General features: G+C 42.9%; 1 protein-coding gene across 1 annotated transcript in view; it reads left to right on the top strand.

The window, feature by feature from the left end:
* Positions 1 to 16,680, top strand: part of COL6A1 (collagen type VI alpha 1 chain) — a 57,970-nt gene extending 41,290 nt beyond the window's left edge. Inside the window, exons 22-35 of the mRNA XM_035139522.3 lie at positions 356 to 418; positions 1,136 to 1,186; positions 1,294 to 1,329; positions 2,443 to 2,505; positions 4,245 to 4,310; positions 4,933 to 4,968; positions 5,687 to 5,723; positions 6,840 to 6,848; positions 8,694 to 8,827; positions 9,074 to 9,183; positions 11,787 to 11,973; positions 12,862 to 13,018; positions 13,799 to 13,828; positions 14,418 to 16,680. Of these exons, the coding sequence (XP_034995413.2) occupies positions 356 to 418; positions 1,136 to 1,186; positions 1,294 to 1,329; positions 2,443 to 2,505; positions 4,245 to 4,310; positions 4,933 to 4,968; positions 5,687 to 5,723; positions 6,840 to 6,848; positions 8,694 to 8,827; positions 9,074 to 9,183; positions 11,787 to 11,973; positions 12,862 to 13,018; positions 13,799 to 13,828; positions 14,418 to 15,028 (1,590 nt within the window). The 3' untranslated portion in view covers positions 15,029 to 16,680. The remainder of the gene's footprint in view (positions 1 to 355; positions 419 to 1,135; positions 1,187 to 1,293; positions 1,330 to 2,442; positions 2,506 to 4,244; positions 4,311 to 4,932; positions 4,969 to 5,686; positions 5,724 to 6,839; positions 6,849 to 8,693; positions 8,828 to 9,073; positions 9,184 to 11,786; positions 11,974 to 12,861; positions 13,019 to 13,798; positions 13,829 to 14,417) is intronic.
* Positions 16,681 to 17,251: the final 571 nt, after the last annotated feature.

Genomic DNA, 17,251 nt, shown 5'->3' with positions numbered 1-17,251 from the left:
TCCCTGCTTGCTCCTCTGGGCAACCCCCACTTACACCCCTGGCCAACCCCCTCCTGGCCCCAATAGTTAGGACTTCAAAGTGAACCACTTTGAAGGGCTTCCAAACTGTCCTTTGTAAACATCCTTTCCAATGGAAATTTGATAAGAAAGATTTTTTAAAATGTTGCCATTTGCAGTATCTTAGCAAACCATTTGCAAATACAGCCCTATCTGGGAAGCCCATAGAGTCCTATAGAACGCTAAAGGCAAACTATGTACTTATTTTAAGGCACCAGAGGATGATTTGCTGTTTGTATCTCAACAAGTGCTGTCCGTATGGCAATGCCTTTGATGCTTTCCCCCATGTGCTTTATAGGGTCCTAAAGGACTGCCTGGCCCACCTGGATTACCTGGAGAAACTGGCTTGATGGGTGACAGGGTGAGTGTCCTAAAGGAAATGTGCAAAATGTGAGGGGAGACCACCGAGTGGGACCAGGAAGACTCTGCGCCACCCTCTTCCTCCCAGCTCCTTGGGAAGCAACTTCCCCAGAACTGAGAAGCAAATGGTGGCCAGGGGGAGAGGGGAACAGAGCAAACCAGCTACTCACTGGAGTGTCTGAGTAGAAAAAGGAGAAATCCACCCCCTTTTGAGAGCGGCTGCTGCGCTTTGCCTACTTCCCCCTCAGGCTCCCTCCGCGTCCCTTTCTCTCCCTTGCCCACCTGCCAGATGCAGCGCTGCTGAGGAGGAAAAGGGAAGCAGGGGCCCCCCAGCCCCATTCTCATTGCTGCCTGCCTCACTCGCAAACCTGCAAGAAACCAGGGCTGCTGGGTCCAGTCTCCAGTCACGGGCTCCAGAACAACCGTCAGCCCCACCTCTTCCCTCTTGGGTCCCCCCCCCCACTCTCAGCCTCTGTTTCTCCTGCCAGCCACCCTCCCTTCCTCCTGCTCTTTCTAGCCATGCTCACAATGCCCTTCAGGTGGGAACCGGCACCCTTTTTTCTAGGGGGGGGGGGGAAGCACTGACTGTAACATAAAGTTCTCTGGTGGCTAACAATGAGTTGATCCCAGGGAGCCTATCAGCTTAATAGACTACAGACATACAAGGTTCATAAACTAAACTTTGACGTCACCTCTTGGCTTTGGAACTTCCTCTTAGGGAGAAGATGGCCGAGCAGGAAATGGCACAGATGGTTTCCCCGGTTTCCCGGTGAGTTTCACTCCAGCAGGCCAAAGTTTAAAAAAAGAATTCAGACAAAGCTTATTACCACTTGCATTCTTTTTTATCTAACTTCCTATTTTCCTTCTCTTCCTAAGGGATATCCTGGCAACAGGGGTGATCCTGGGGCTAATGTAAGTCTCAGTCTCTCCTTTCTTTACTCTTGGTACCCAGGCATGCCATATCTCCTCCCCAGCCCCTGCACACACAGGTTGAAAGTATCAAGCATTGAAATCATATGCTGGTATATTTGTTAATCGCAGAGCAGTAACGTGGAACAGCTTTAGAGCTGATATGTGTAGTTTTTTGAAAAGATAAACAAGATATTTGGGATATTTTCAGGTAACACCATTATTTGGAGAGAAAAGTGTGATTGTGAATTATTGTACTAGTCTATTGGTAAAAGCAACGTAACTGGAAAGCAGGATGCAAGCAAACTTCTCCAAGTTTAGGCTTCAATAACTTTTCATAAATTTATTCTCTGGCTCAGATCAAAATATTGCTAGTTTCCATCCTATGCCACTGCCAGCAGTCCATTCCCAACACAGTGCCCTGTTCCCTTCCCACAAGCGGGAACTGTTACTCTCAGGAGGACTACATATCCCATGGTCCCTGGCGCTTTATGCCCCAATGCTCTGCTAATCAATATAGAAGAGAGGAAGGGGGAAATCTATTCCTTTACATTCATCCTTGCTGCTTCCACCATCACTGGGTGTTGGGAAGGGGGTGGATGGCAGGGATGAGCAGGCATTCTTTTGAGCCCTTGGATTGGTTCAGAAGGATAATATGAATTGTGTTCATGTTTTCACCACAAGAAATTCTGCTATTCCCAAATTAATCCAAAGCAAATTTGAGAGAGAGCTTTCCCTTTGTACTAAAGAGCCTTTCCTTGGCTGAGCATCTTATTGCAAATTGTAAACAGTACACTAATAATTGTTTGCCTGATATTTCCAGTAAGCATTTGAGAGGTTTTGCCCACATTCACATTCTATCCAGAATTGCCTTGCAATGCAGTAGAGGCAGATGATTGCTCTGAATGTAGCTTGGTAACAAAAGGTCTAAGTCCAACAGATGAAATGTATCTGAATGCCTTCTGGTGATCTCTTGCCTGCAATCAAGCATTTTTACAAGAAGCAGAGAGCGCTGTTTCTGCTGCAGTCTATGGACAAGGCCTCTTTCCATGGTTAACTGCAGGAGCTGCAGGTTTGTGTACTTCTGCTCAATGGCCTTATCTCTTCCCTTTTCAGGGTACCAAAGGCTATCCTGGTCCCAAAGGCGATGAAGGAGAGATCGGAGACCCAGGGCTGGAAGTAAGCAAATGAATGGGGTGGATTATACTTGTCAGAAGTATATTCCCTTAAGCAATATAATCCATGGGTTTTATTCCCATCATACATCTTTATTTGAAATGTATGATAAATTATTCAACAATATTATTTAATACTTTAACACCCATCCATTATACTATTCAAAAATATGTGGAGGGAGTAATAGAAAACTTGTCTGGACAGATGGGGAAGTGAGGGTATGTATCTGGAAAGAATTGAGCTGCCTTGGTCATTAAAGATGGGCAGAACAGGAGAAGAAAATGTGGAGACCAAATTTCTGTTCTCTTTTAGACGTGACAAAATAACTCCTATTTACCAAGTATTTGGGGGAAAAAACTAATTGAAATAAGTGATGACACAGAAAAGTGAACATACACTTCGGCCAACTTTAGCTGAGTTCACCATCAGAGACAACAGCTAGAATTAGAAATATGCAATTACCTACAGATGAAACATTCTTGATTCAAGTACGTGCGATGGAAACAAATGGGGATTCCTTCCACCTAAATGCATTTAGGTTTGCAGTTTACATTTCTGATAAACATTAATTGTCATTTATTTGTTTAAGAATTTATGTCAATATAGTGTACGATTCATTCTAAACAATATAAAAATGCATATTAAAACAGCTTAAAATCAAACAACCTAAAACCCAAGAGTGAACAGGACAATCTTAGTCTAGTGCTGCAAAGATAGCCGTGGTGGTACCAGGCAAATGTTCCTGGGAAAGGTCAGTTGAAGGGCCAACACTAACATTTGAAGGCTTGAATGTTAGGAGCAAGGCCTCAGATGATGATCTCGGCAGACAAACAGGCTAATGGCAGAGATGGTGTATGGTGGGCGGGTACAGTGAATTTAGCTACCAAAGATTGGAGCACTTGTTTGGGGGTTTTGAATTTAGAAAAAATATGACGAAGGAGGAAATGATAGAGGTTTATAAACTTATGAGCAGTAGGGAGTGGGTGGATAAAGGAGATTCTTCTCCCACTTTCATAACATTAGAACTCGGGATCACTCGATTAATCCTTGTTTTGTGTGGGGGGGGGTCCATTCTGAACCCCTACATGAGTCGGTGGAGCACATGTAAGCCTGCTCCACCCCATTCCACTCCTGCCCCTTTCCATGTTGTCTTTATGACGTTTTGGGGCTAACTTCTGTGCCGTGCACAGGATCATGATTGCATGTCATGCAGACATGCCTAAATCAGTTGTTGCCTGTACATAAAAGGCAGCACCATTTCATACAGTGAATAAATAACTTATGGAACTCACTGCCACAATGTATGGACTAGAGTTTCAAAGGAAGTGATAAAAAATTATAGGACCAATTTTCAGGCTTTTTATCAAAGCTATGGGTGATGATGGAGTGATTTATCATTTCAAAATATGTGTGAATGTATAGATGTCATCAGCATTCAGGTTTGTGTGCTGAGCACAGGTAAGATTTATATATTTCTCATCTGTTCACATGTTGCTGGTTCTCCTGGGAGTGTAGTGTTGTGGCTCTTGCACCTTCCATACGTGGGGGGAAAGTGACATGCAACCCACTCCTTAGATAGGAAGTGATCCCACAGATGCTAATCGACTAGTTTGATTGCTCAATTGTCATAGTAAGAAAGTTGAGCAAAGGCAGCCCAGAAGTCCTTCTCTAACCTGGACATCGTCTTTAACACAGAAAAGAGTGTAAGCGTCCCTTAGGAAACGGGTGTCTTTTTCTTCCAGAGCAATGCAACTGGGACCCGAGGCATGAAAGGAGCCAAAGGCTACAGAGGACCAGAAGGGCCCCCAGTAAGTAATAAAGTTCCCACTAGCTATGGATTATGAAGGAACGGGCCTTTGGGGGGCTACTTGGGTTATATTATTATAGAATAATACAATAGCTGACTAGCTAGTAGTCTTTTATCAAAATGCCTTAGGCCTTAGGTAACAAATCACACCTGAGCCAATGCCCAGTGCTCTTACAAGGATAGCAACAAGAATATATTCACAAGAAGAAATATCAGAGCACTACAACATTCAAAGGCATTTTCATTGGCAGAGATTCTAATCCTCATAGCCAGATGGCTATGAGTACAAGTGGGAAAGTGTATAATTTGGATTATGAGTAATTAAATGAACTACAGTGGAGATCCCTTGGTTTTAATTTTTGGTGAGGGGTGTTTGGTTAGGAGGGTTTCCTGTTTTTGAGGGGTGTTGCCAGTTTATTTCTTTGTCTGTGTTGGGGGATCCCTGCAGTAGCAACTTGCATGCTAGCCCATTTGTTCTGGGATTAGAGCTCATCTCATCACTCTCTAAGGCACCACAGGACTCTGCCATTTTTGTAACAACTGTTTGACATAGCTTTCTCTCTGGAATTTGTCTGATGCAACTAAGAATTCTCCTGGCACTTGTACAATGTGTTGTTTTCCAGGGACCCACAGGACCCAGAGGCCCTCCAGGACCAGATGTGAGTAAAACTTCCCTTACAGGACACTTGGGTCCTTCTCTTAGTGAAGGGTTGAGTGATTATGGAGGGAAGTGTTCAGCAAAGCAAAACAGAGTAGAGATGCACTCTGGCTTGTCCTAACAAAGGTCAGTCCCTGAGTCAGTGACTTCCCCTTCTTAGCTTTCAGTAGTATTTCTAGTTATCTGTCTTTCCTTTTGACGATCTGACTTTAAAGTGAAGAAAACAGATATAGCCTTTGCCCCCTCCTTGTTCCTTACACCAGTTCTGAGAATTATACCTGCATTGCGGAGGCTCCCACAACCCATTGACTACCGTAACTCTATTTTAAGCTCATTGTATGTACTGTAAGAGGGGACAACTTCGGAATGGCAGATCAAATGGCTATATTTTCAAGGAAGCAAGGAATAAGCACCCATTCACAACATTATCTAGAATTCATTACTTTAGCCTGAAATCAAGACTAAAGTGACAGTGTTGTTTCCACTAATGGAAACTTTTTCCTTTGCTTCCTGCTTATTAGATAATGCTCCACAAATGCAGCCTGCCCTCTCAGAAAAACATCTAATGCTTCACATGCTGCCTGGTGAATTGATTGCTTAATGGGACAGGGCTGTTTTCTTGGGCTAGCTGCAATGAAGGACCCAGCTAAAGGGGGATGCAGAATGATTCTTAATTTCCAAGACCTGGATGACACCAATGTTTCTTCATTTGTTTTCAGGAATGTGAAATTTTGGATATCATCATGAAAATGTGCTGTAAGTATTCTAATTTCTACTGTTGCAGAATTAGAAGGTGTATCATTGACCAGTGACCAAGTCAGAATAAGGAACAATAGGTTGTTGGCTTTAACCAAGCTTCAACACAATCACATTGATTCTGTGATCCAAGTCTTCATGTTTCTAAATGGATTCAGTCCCATGTTGCAGAACCAGAGAGCCAGCTTGGCTCTAGTCAACTGAAGTCATTGCCTAGAGTCAGTTGGATCCATCATGCAGCAAGGGCCCATTATCAATTCCCCCCCAAGTCAGGTCCCAAGGGCCACTCTATTGGTTTTTTGGACCAGTAACAAGCCTTGTATTCTATCTAATTCAGTTTTTTAAAGTGGCTAGCATAACTCAAGCTTAGAGGGGACTTCTCCTCCATTAAGTACTGTATTTCTGGTGTGAACCCCAGAGAAAGGGAAATTGAAACCTGATTCTGTGTGCTGCCTGTTTTGGCAAAGAAGTTCACAGGATAAGGCTCTTAATTTGTTTTCATCCTTTATTTATATTTTGAAAGTATTAAATGTTTGCATCCACTATTGAATATAAACCAAGCAAATTATTTCCTACAATCCAAAAACCGCAAAGAAATGATAAGAGAGATTATTTACAATGTTTGGGAAAGGCCTCTTCCGAGCATGCTGTTTGCAGTGCCAGTTTTAACTAGTTGAGCAACTCTGTTGCGCTGTGTTAGGATTTCTTGTATACCTTATCTTCCAAAATATCCTTGTTACATTTGTTGTTTACATTAAATTACATTTGCTGTTTAACAAACTCTGTGGTTATTTTCCAGAGTTTATTAAACACTAAATGTGATTTCATTATTAATTGCAGTCAGGGATGTCAAACAATCCCAAAATATCTATTCCCACTGAAATGTCCTTCAGCATTTTTATTATACTTCCCTCTTTTCTTTTTGCTAAGTAGTATATGCTGTATTTGAAAAAGAAATCAGCTGGGATATAAAAATCATTTTAAAGTTTACCTAATATCGGGGAGAAAGTTTTCAACCTCCTCATATTGATATTTAATTTCAGTACTCTTTAGAGTCACAGTGAGTTTGAAGTTGATTCTCAGCATATTTGTTTGTTTTCTTCCTCTCTCTCCTAGCTTGCTGTGGTGAGTGTCATTTTTGCAGTTTCTTGAACAACATTATTGCATTTTCATTTAAAAATTCTCACCAAGATTTAGAAGGAGGAATCTTACTCTTCAAATGCTGTTGCTGCTGCTCCTCTAAGACCACTTGTCACTGTCTCCATTTTATGGCCTTCTGCTATAGCTGTTTACTGCTACAATCTTAGGTCATTGTGCTTCCGTAACATTGGCCATCACATAAAAAATGCCTGCATCATCTACACTACCTTGCTGGTGTCCCAGAGATGCATGTACAGTCCCTTCAATAAGTGAGTAAATAACTCAGAATCATACTTTCTTTTGTTGCCTTAGTCTTTGCAAGTATGCTCCTATGATGCACTTATTTGCCAAGGCAAACAAGATGAATTTTAACAGGGAGAAATGTAAAGTACTACACTTGGGCAAAAAAAATGAAAGGCACAAATACAGGATGGGTGACACCTGGCTTGAGAGCAGTACATGTGAAAAGGATCTAGGAGTCTTGGTAGACCACAAACTTGACATGAGTCAATAGTGTGATGCAGCAGCTAAAAAAGCCAATGCAATTCCGGGCTGCATCAATAGGAGTATAGCATCTAGATCTAGGGAAGTAATAGTACCACTGTATTCTGCTCTGGTCAGACCTCACCTGGAATACTGTGTCCAGTTCTGGGCACCACAGTTCAAGAAGGATACTGACAAGCTGGAACGTGTCCAGAGGAGGGCAACCAAAATGGTCAAAGGCCTGGAAACAATGCCTTATGAGGAACGGCTTAGGGAGCTGAGTATGTTTTGCCTGGAGAAGAGAAGGTTAAGGGGTGATATGATAGCCATGTTCAATTATATAAAAGGATGTCATATAGAAGAGGGTGAAAGGTTGTTTTCTGCTGCTCCAGAGAAGCGGACACGGAGCAATGGATTCAAGCTACAAGAAAGAAGATTCCACCTAAACATTAGGAAGAACTTCCTGACAGTAAGAGCTGTTCGACAGTGGAACTTGCTGCCAAGGAGTGTGGTGGAGTCTCCTTCTTTGGAGGTCTTTAAGCGGAGGCTTGACAGTCATCTGTCAGGAATGCTTTGATGGTGTTTCCTGCTTGGCAGGGGGTTGGACTGGACGGCCCTTGTGGTCTCTTCCAACTCTATGATTCTATATCTGTTCAGGTGGCCCAAACAGAACCACTGAAAGTTAAATAAGTTCCCTTCAATTACATCTGGGTGTATAAGATTTTATAAAGGCATTAGGGCAATTATTATTTTTCTTTCAAACTGCTTCTTCATCAGACTTGAGTTGCAGTCCTAAGGACATTCATTTAAATGTATTTTATAGTAAAATATAACATTCTGAGAGGATGAAGATGAAGCTCTGATTTAGTGTGCGTTTACATGTTCTCTCACATAGTAACAGGGATTCTGTGTTAAAAACAAACAAAAATGTAAACATATTCTAAATTATGTCACCACACAAATCATGGTTAAAGACGCTTACGGTGCAGTTTAATATCTAAATTAACTAACAGTGGTTTGCAACTGGCAAAACAAAAACCAATATTTGAGGTAGATTTGCAAACTGCGGTTATACTAACTATGATTCGGCATGATATCTGACTGGTCAAATCATAGTTACAGCTGCTGCTCTGCCTTCATATTTATCTAGAGACTGGAGTGTTGAGCAAGGAAAATAATAATAATGTCAGCATCTCTAAACAATGATTTGCCTGTAATGTTAGCAGTGCAAACCATAGTTTGGAAACTTAGCATTTGACAAGAAGTATAACTTTTATTGTTATTCTGAAAGAAAGCCTTTCTGCTTCCATGAATGCTTCTATTGTGTGGTTCTGTGCTCTGTTACAGAATGCAAGTGTCTTCCTGGTGATGTTCTCTTTGTACTGGACAGTTCAGAGAGCATTGGCCTGCAGAACTTCCAGATTGCTAAGGATTTCATTGTCAAGGTCATTGACAGGCTTATCAAGGATGAAAAAGTGACGGTAAGACTTGCAAACAATCACATGTACCCCCCAGCAATATATGTTTAATGCATGTTATCATAAAAACAACTGAAATACTATCAAGTTTCCTAGCATTGTCAAAATCAACTACCTCCAGAACCTTACCCAGAGAACAGGATGCTGCCGTTGCAGTTCCTAGATGTTATAAACCGTTCTTGGTGTCTTTGTTTATGATAATACATGAACTGAAAAACACCATTTGATGTTTGACTTTTCTCTTAACAGTTTAGACAAGGGGAGACCAACATTGGTGTCGTGCAGTACAGCCATGACAACACCCAGGAATTGGTGGCCTTGGGAGACAGCAACATTGATAACATTGGAGCCTTCAAGGAGTAAGTTTAGATCAGATAACTGGGAGTTAGAGAGCGGTTATTGTGCTCAGTTTTATATGTGGCACCTCTGTGGGATGTTTTTCAGGTATCTGAATACCTTATTGCAGGAATTCTTAGCCCTAAGCACACTCAATATGAGTCACTACCCTGGGTCTCATTGCACAAGCAAGAATTGTGGCACTCCAGCCCCTGAGATCACCAAGGCGTGGCCAGGTGTAGCTCTCATCCTAAAGGCGTAACTGCACTCAGTTACTTTGTCAAGTAAATGTCTGCCTTGCACTCTGATAGGAAGCGACTTCAGGCCCGTGTATCTACGCTCCAGAGAATTAAAGAGCTGGAGCTTTTTTTGGATGCAGCAGAGCACACTGTCTGCACCAAAGAGGAGACAGGGGACATCCCTGAGGAGGAGGTCAGTTCCCCAACACAGGAGCCAGATATATGGAGGAACGTGACTCATAGAAGTAGAAGGCCCAAGGATCGCTCTGAGTGTTTAGAACTACTCAATCGATTTGAAGTGCTCTCCCTTAACATGGAAGACGAAGAACAGACTCCATTTGAAGATCTCTCCCTCATCACAGTTGATCAGAAATATGAAGACAAGCAGCAAAGTCAGCCCTCCAGGAATATGCAGGTGACCTTGGAAGGGACAGCACATGGAAGAATCCTGAACAAGCCTCTGAGGAGGCGTGTAGTGGTGATAGGGGATTCCCTACTGAGGGGTACAGAAGCATTGATCCGTGGGCCTGACAAGATGTCTCGAGAGGTGTGCTGTCTCCCCGGGGCCAAGATCAAAGATGTAACAGAACGGCTGCAAGGAATCATAAAACCCACTGACAAATACCCCTTCCTCTTGGTCCATGTGGGAACCAATGACACTGCTAGCCATAGCCTCCAGAGGATCAAAAGTGATTATGAGGCTCTGGGCAGGACGTTGAAGCAAATGCACAAATTGCCATCTCATCTGTCCTCCCAGTTGAACGATGTGGCACAGGGAGAGAGGGGAAAATAGGGGAAGTGAACAACTGGCTTCGCAAATGGTGCAAGAAGGAACGGTTTGAATTATTAGATCCTGGTCTGCAGTTTCTTGAAGATGGACTTCTGGCAAGTGATGGGCTGCACCTCACAAGGGTTGGGAGGAATGTTTTTGCCATGAAATTCAAAAACCTCATCAGGAGTGCTTTAAACTTACTTATGTGGGGGAGGGAGACAGTGGTCCTGAAGGTAGGAATCTATCAAGTGCTGAAGATGATCATCCAAATGTCAGGGACCAAATGGAGCAAACAGCACACAGACTTCGTGGTGGGAGGAAAATATCCTTGAATAAGAGACATGGGGGAATGATCAATGGTCTTCAATGTCTGTATAGTACACTGTATACTGTACTGTATACTCTTCCAACTCTATGATTCTATGACTAAAGGACTGTATTTGGGGGCAATGTATCAGTGACTCTAAAACTGAGGGAAAATGACCTTTGCAGTTGATCATCTTGATCATTACATGATAAGAGACATGTCTTCTGCCACAGATATGCCAAGTGGAATTCTAGGGCACATTAGCAAAATGGTGGGTAAACAGAATTGCCACTTGATGCTTAATGCATGGGGACAAAGATGCTTCCTTCTTCTGGGAAATTATCTGATTGGAAGATATTTCTTCTCAGAATCTTCAGGCTGATCTGGGTATTTTCGGGAACAGATCACCTGCCTTCAACCCATCCAACACCTTCCCTCCCTTTTTACCTTGAATTTCCCTGTCGAGTCAGGTGCCTTTATTATACAAAATTCACTGATGAGCAGCGCACCCATAAATCTCTGTATTATTAGGATTTTGCTCACTATTTATTATCGCCTTGCAGCACTGGATAGGAACACTCCAGCCACCTCCATGCTCCCATAGTAATATGTTGATTTTGCCTCCATTAGAGAGGTGCCAAAAATCACTAACTGAATGGAGTTTTGCTGCAAAAATTGAGATTTTAAAAAATACTCCCCACCTCCTCCGAGTTCTAATCTATAGACATGCTCTTCAAATTAACTCACTACCACAGAACTTTCCAAACTGTGCGTTGCAACACGTTAGTGTGTCTGCTGCAGTGTGTAGGTGTTGTGCACAAACACTCCCCGCTCTCCTCCCAGGACAGGAAAGGGGGTTGTTTAACCTCCGGTTTGCTAGTAAAATTGAATTACTGTGTTGTAAGATGATGCATGTCTAAAAAGTGTGTCACCAACATCAAAAGTTTGGAAAGCTCTGCCATGAATGCTTTGAAGATAACTAACCAATAAAGCAACTGATTACCTTGGTTAGGGGTGCATTGATTGACTGATCCATTGCCAATTGAGAGTACATGAGAACTTCCTCAGAATATAATTTTGTACTTCCTATGCAAATTAGTAAGATTACATCACTTTCTCATATTGCTACCAGAAAAATTATTTAGGTTTGTTCATGATCAGTGCTTTAGATTTTCTGGAAGGAAAAGCAAGTAAACCAGACTTAGCAGGGGAGGCAAACCAAGAATGAGGAAAGAGCTAGGAGACAGGTCTAGAGTTCTCTGTCAGAAGAGGAGCTGGCACTGAAACTCAACACTGCTTGCTTTGCAGAGCTGTGAAGAACCTGCACTGGATTGCTGGTGGCACATATACTGGGGAGGCCCTTCAGTTCACCAAGGATAACTTGCTGCGGCGCTTTCCCTCTGAGAAAAGAGTGGTCATAGTCATCACAGACGGACGGTCCGATGTACTTCGGGACCAAACACCACTCAACGTTCTCTGTGAAAGCAAGACCCAGGTGAAATCAATATTATATGGAGGGCGGGAGGAGGGATAGGAAAGTCTTCTTGGGTCAAGGTGTGTCTTCCTATTGAGAAAAGTTTGGGTCAGTGACTTTGGTTAAGCCAGGAGGAAACCCGCACTTGTGCCTAAGGGCTTCTTCACAATTCCGCTCATCCTGTCACTTTCACCCAGGAAAACCTGCTCTTTATCAATTTTTTGGGAGATGGAAGTTTACCAATTCAGTGGTAAAGAGCTGGTTTTCCTGGAGAAATGGAAAACTGGTGAGACCCATGCCTAGAAAATGCAGGACAAGCAGGAAACCCTTCAGAGCCCTGTTTTCTAGGCATAGGACAAGGGGAGTGTGAACAAGCCCCGAGACTGTTGTGTAGCGAAGGGGGACTCCAGACTGAAATTTACGTCTTTTACTGAAGAGTTCCTGCAGTGATCACAATTCAAGGGCTAATGTGAATGTCAGAAATTCAGTGAATGTTGATATTCATTGGTAATTCTTAGTGCTTTAGAAGACCGGTGGGAAGTATAAGAAAGTTCTAACAAAGCAGACTTGGAAGGATCCTAAATAAGCTTATGAATGGGTTTTGTGTGATATTTACCAAGGCAAGCAGGGCTGGGAACTATCAAAAGAAAACTTGGCAGCATGATCTCTGTTCTTCAGCAACAGGGTAATTTCCCTTTACTTGCCACAATATTGATGAAAGCTAACTGTGTCTCAATTAGCACTGGATTCTCCAGTAAAGAAGAATTCTGTCTTCCCCATGTCCGATATATTTCCTAAATTACTCTTGTTATTTCATTTTTTCTCCCTTGAGCCCCATTTGGGGCACCTGAGGACTAGCTAATGTGGAATAGTTGAGTCTAAGCCTTACACATACCTGTCAACTTCTAGGTGGTTCCCCTGGGTATCGGTGATATTTCCAACAAACCAGCAAACACTGAGCAATTATCAACTATTTCCTGTGGGGGCATCTCTGTTTATCAAGAAAACTTTGCTTTGCTGCTGGATGACAATTTCCTGCAGAATGTTACCTCTCAGATCTGTAAAGGTAAGCGACACATATTTGGTTGCTGAGAGCCTAATTATGAGCTGGTATTGAAGGAGGTGGTGGATCCAGCTTCTCAACACAATGAATGCCACAAAACAGCTGCTGAGTGGAGAAATGGCCACATAGGCCTAAGTTTGTCTTAGATGCCAGAGATTATTTAACAGTACATTCTGCTAGTATTACTTTAGTGACCCACACAATTTAATGGGATGAAGTGGCCCTGTAGAATCCATAGAATCCAAGGTCATTTGTAAGGTGAATGCAGAAGGAAAACAGCCATGGGTGGGACCAGCATACCTGTCATGACTGCTGTGAGGGTGGGGCCATTTGCTAGCTGAGAAAATTCCAACCTGGTCCCAAATACGGCAACCGACAAAGCCCTTGCAAGGTCAATCAGCGCAGCACATGTCAGCCAAATAGGGAGGGCAAGTGGGAAATGCAGCAAAGGGGCTGCCAAGAGAACCTGCGGGCCTTCCTTGTATGCCCAGGAAGTGGACTGACCCACCCACCCCGAAGAATGGCCCACCCGCTTGCACCCTTGTGATTGGCCAGTTGAGTGAGCAGGCTTTCTGCTTCCTGGCAGCAAGCTTGGCCCAGGACCTCCTTTCCTGCCCAGGAAGCAGCCCCAAGGGGGCTTTTCTCCCCAGATTATGGAGGGCGCGGGGAGTGCAAGCCTGCAACGGTGCCCACCAAGCAGGGGGGGGGTGGACTTTTGGTATTGCACATTGGTTGTAAATGTAGAGGAGGGTTTAGTGTGATGTTGTTTTGTTTGTTTTATAGAAAAGAAATGCCCAGACTACACTTGCCCAAGTGAGTACTCTTTTTACAAAGTTGTGTTTATGAGTTGAGAATTTCTGTGCTCCACATCACCTTAGTGACTGTTATTTAGCTTACTCCATTTTCTCTGGACACTGACCGTTCACCTGAGGAGCACCGTAATTTGAAACAAGCTCTGTGTTTCAACTATTCTGTGCCATTGCAAACCAGGGCCACCAGAAACCCGTGTTTCCCGCTGAAATGGAGCAAACCCGATTGCTGCTTGCTCTGATTCAGCAGTAAAATGTGGGTTTTCCCAGGGGAGGGGAAATGCCAGGACAAAAAGAACCCTGCTTGGACACAGGCCTGGAAAGCCCAGAGCTATGCCTAGAAATGGGGCACAAAAGGAGTCTGGCTCAGAATCAACCAGTACCTCTTGGGATGCCCAGTTTCCTTTTGCATCCGAAAATGTACTACTTAGTTTCCAGAAAACTTAGTTCTGAGATTAACACCTCTATGCCTTGTATACCAGCAGAGCAATCCCTATGTCCTGCCTTTCTATGCTGGTATTGACCACAGCACACATACCCAGCTCTGAAAGTTTTACAGCAGAGTTGTTAGCCCCTATCTCCTCTCTTTCCAGTCTCTTTTGCTGGTCCAGCTGATCTCACACTCCTTGTGGATAGTTCCACCAGTGTTGGGAGCCGCAACTTCAACACCACCAAGACGTTTGTGAAGCGCCTTGCAGAACGATTCCTGACAGCAGCCAAGCCTTCGGAGGATGCCGTGCGCATTTCTGTTGTCCAGTACAGCGGCAAAGGCCAGCAGAAAGCGGAGGTGCGGTTTGAGCAAAACTATACGGTGGTTGCTAATGCTATTGACAGCATGGAATTCATGAATGACGCCACAGACGTGAACGCAGCCCTCCGCTTTGTCACTGGACTCTACCGGCAGGCCTCCCGTTCTGGAGCTAAGAAGAGAGTCCTGATTTTCTCTGACGGCAACTCTCAAGGCATCACCAGCAGCGCCATTGAGAAGGCAGTTCAAGAGGCTCGACAGGCAGGCCTTGAAATTTATGTACTAGCAGTTGGCACTCAAGTCAATGAGCCCAATGTGCGTGTTCTTGTCACTGGGAAAGCGGCAGAGTACGATGTGGCCTATGGAGAGAGGCACCTTTTCAGAGTGCCGGATTACCAGGCTCTGCTGAGGGGAGTGTTCTATCAAACTGTCTCCAGAAAAATATCTGTAGACTGAGGAGGTGGGAGTGGAAGAGCAGAATATATAGATTCTAAGTGTTCAGAAATAAAATGTTAGCAGCCAACTGGACCCATGTTTTTTATACAAAGCCATAGCCCACCCATGTCCTTACTTTTGAGCTGTGTTTTCTTTGTTGTCCATGAATTCTACCAGCCTGAAGGGAAAAGCGTAGGATGATTTATTTCCCCCCCTAGTTGATATCTCTCTTAACTGTAACTGAAATGACTATTTTTGTACCAAATTTGATGAAGGTAAGCCGGGTTCATAAAGAACCTTAAATGCACTAACCTTATTTCTAAGGTTGATAGCACATTTCATGTGAATATTAGGGTCCTCTGTCTCAAAAGAGAAGGATCCCCTATATTTCATTGCTAAACTAATTTGTTAAATTTGTCTGTTCTTTTATTTTTATGTCAAGAAACATGTTGAGTAGTGATTACTGTTTAGGCTACTTAGCTCCTGAAAGATTACATTGTCTTCAAAAATATAAGTTTCATTTCATTGTATACTTACTGCTTTCCATGACAACTATGGAAAGTGCTTTTAAAAATTAATGGATTTAAAATAAACTTTATTTCTTGTTAAAACAATCACAATAAGCCAAACACACAACATCCGTAATTCACAACAAATCCGGTCCAGTGAAATCTTTTCAAAATCATAACAAAACAAAACAAAACATGCAATTCAAATCAAATCATAACAAATCAGACAGAATCAGACAAATCAGCACATACACATATCAAAATTCATTCATTCATTCATTCATATCAAAAAGAAAAAGAAAAAAACACAAAAACAAAACAAAAATTAAGAATCCTCCCAAAGTGCTAAAATTGTAACTTGAGTCATACAGTCAAGTTCAGAGTAGGTTTCTTTGACAGAAGAATTCAACCCAAGAGTATCTACTCAAACTAGAGGACGGGGTGAAGGAAGCTGATGTTGTGCATACATGATGAAATTGAGGCCTCATCCACATTGCTGTTTGTCCTGTGATTCCTAGGCACGGATCCAAGAGGTTTTTCTTTCGTCCTACTGCCTTCCATGGGAAAAGCCCCAGTTTACTGCTGAATCAGAACAAACGTGAACCAGACTTTCTGAAGATATATGTTTGTTCCGATTCAGCAGTAAGCAGTAGGTTTCCACAGGGAACTGGCGGGATAAAAGGAGAACCACTTGGAGCTGTACCTAGAAATTATGGGACAAGCAGAAGAAATTGTGGGTGAGCCCTGAGATTCGCAAAAGTGATATTCCAGTTTAAACCAAACCCAAAAGCCTATGCTGTGAGTTTGGGCCTTTTGGCTTTGGGGGGCCCATCTCCAGCCAGCATGAAGTCCATGTGGGTGCTATCTCTGCCATGCCTCAAAGCCTGAGGTTTGACATTGTTCCTATGTTTACACATTAACTCATGAAAGAGACATTGAAGTTAGGAATTGGTTTGGACAGATTTCGTCCAGTGTTTCCAATGGTGCTCTTGCTATGATTTCAGTATCCTTTATTTTCAAAAAAGGAAATTGTTTTTAACACTGCGCCTTTTATTGTTTTTTTTAACCAATATTCATTTTACCACTTCATTTTATTTTATTCCTGTGATTTACTGACAGATGTTCACTTTGAAAATTTGGTCAAATAAATTGTTTTCCACAGTTTTGGTAGGAGGGAAATTGATTTGTTTCAGTTCTTAAGTTACAAGAAAGAGTTTCACAAGTAGTGTGTGCAAGGTTGTGTTTGACAATGTGGCTTCATTGCTGCATATGAGTTATTGGGTTATTCTTAAATGGTAGTAGTAGTGATAAATAAATAACAAGGAGTGTATCGCTTAATTGTTCAATCCTCAAAGCAGTTTATGAAGCTAAAGGCATATCTACACTGACAATGGGCTGTTGATAGGCTAGAGAACAAGAGATTAACAGAAATATCTCTATGAGCTTCTCTTATTAGGAAGATGTCTGAGACAGGACAAAGCATGGCACTGAAGTTTCAATGAGAACATTTTGGAAAATTGCTTGGCATTTCACTTGGTAAGGCTCTGCCCTGGTTGCCCTAACGGGCCCCAGAGTCTGGGGGGGGCAAATGGGGGGGGTGAGCTTGTTAACAGTCCTGTGTGGCACCTTTAAAAAAGGGTAAAGGACCCCTGACAGTTAAGTCCAGTCGCAGACAACTCTGGGGTTGTGACGCTCATCTCACTTTACAGGCCGATGGAGCCGGCATTTGTCCACA

The sequence above is a fragment of the Zootoca vivipara genome, chromosome 1 (genome assembly GCF_965207765.1).
Source record: "Zootoca vivipara chromosome 1, rZooViv2.hap1.1, whole genome shotgun sequence".
Lineage (NCBI taxonomy): Eukaryota > Metazoa > Chordata > Lepidosauria > Squamata > Lacertidae > Zootoca > Zootoca vivipara.
This window is presented reverse-complemented; position numbering and strand designations above follow the sequence as displayed.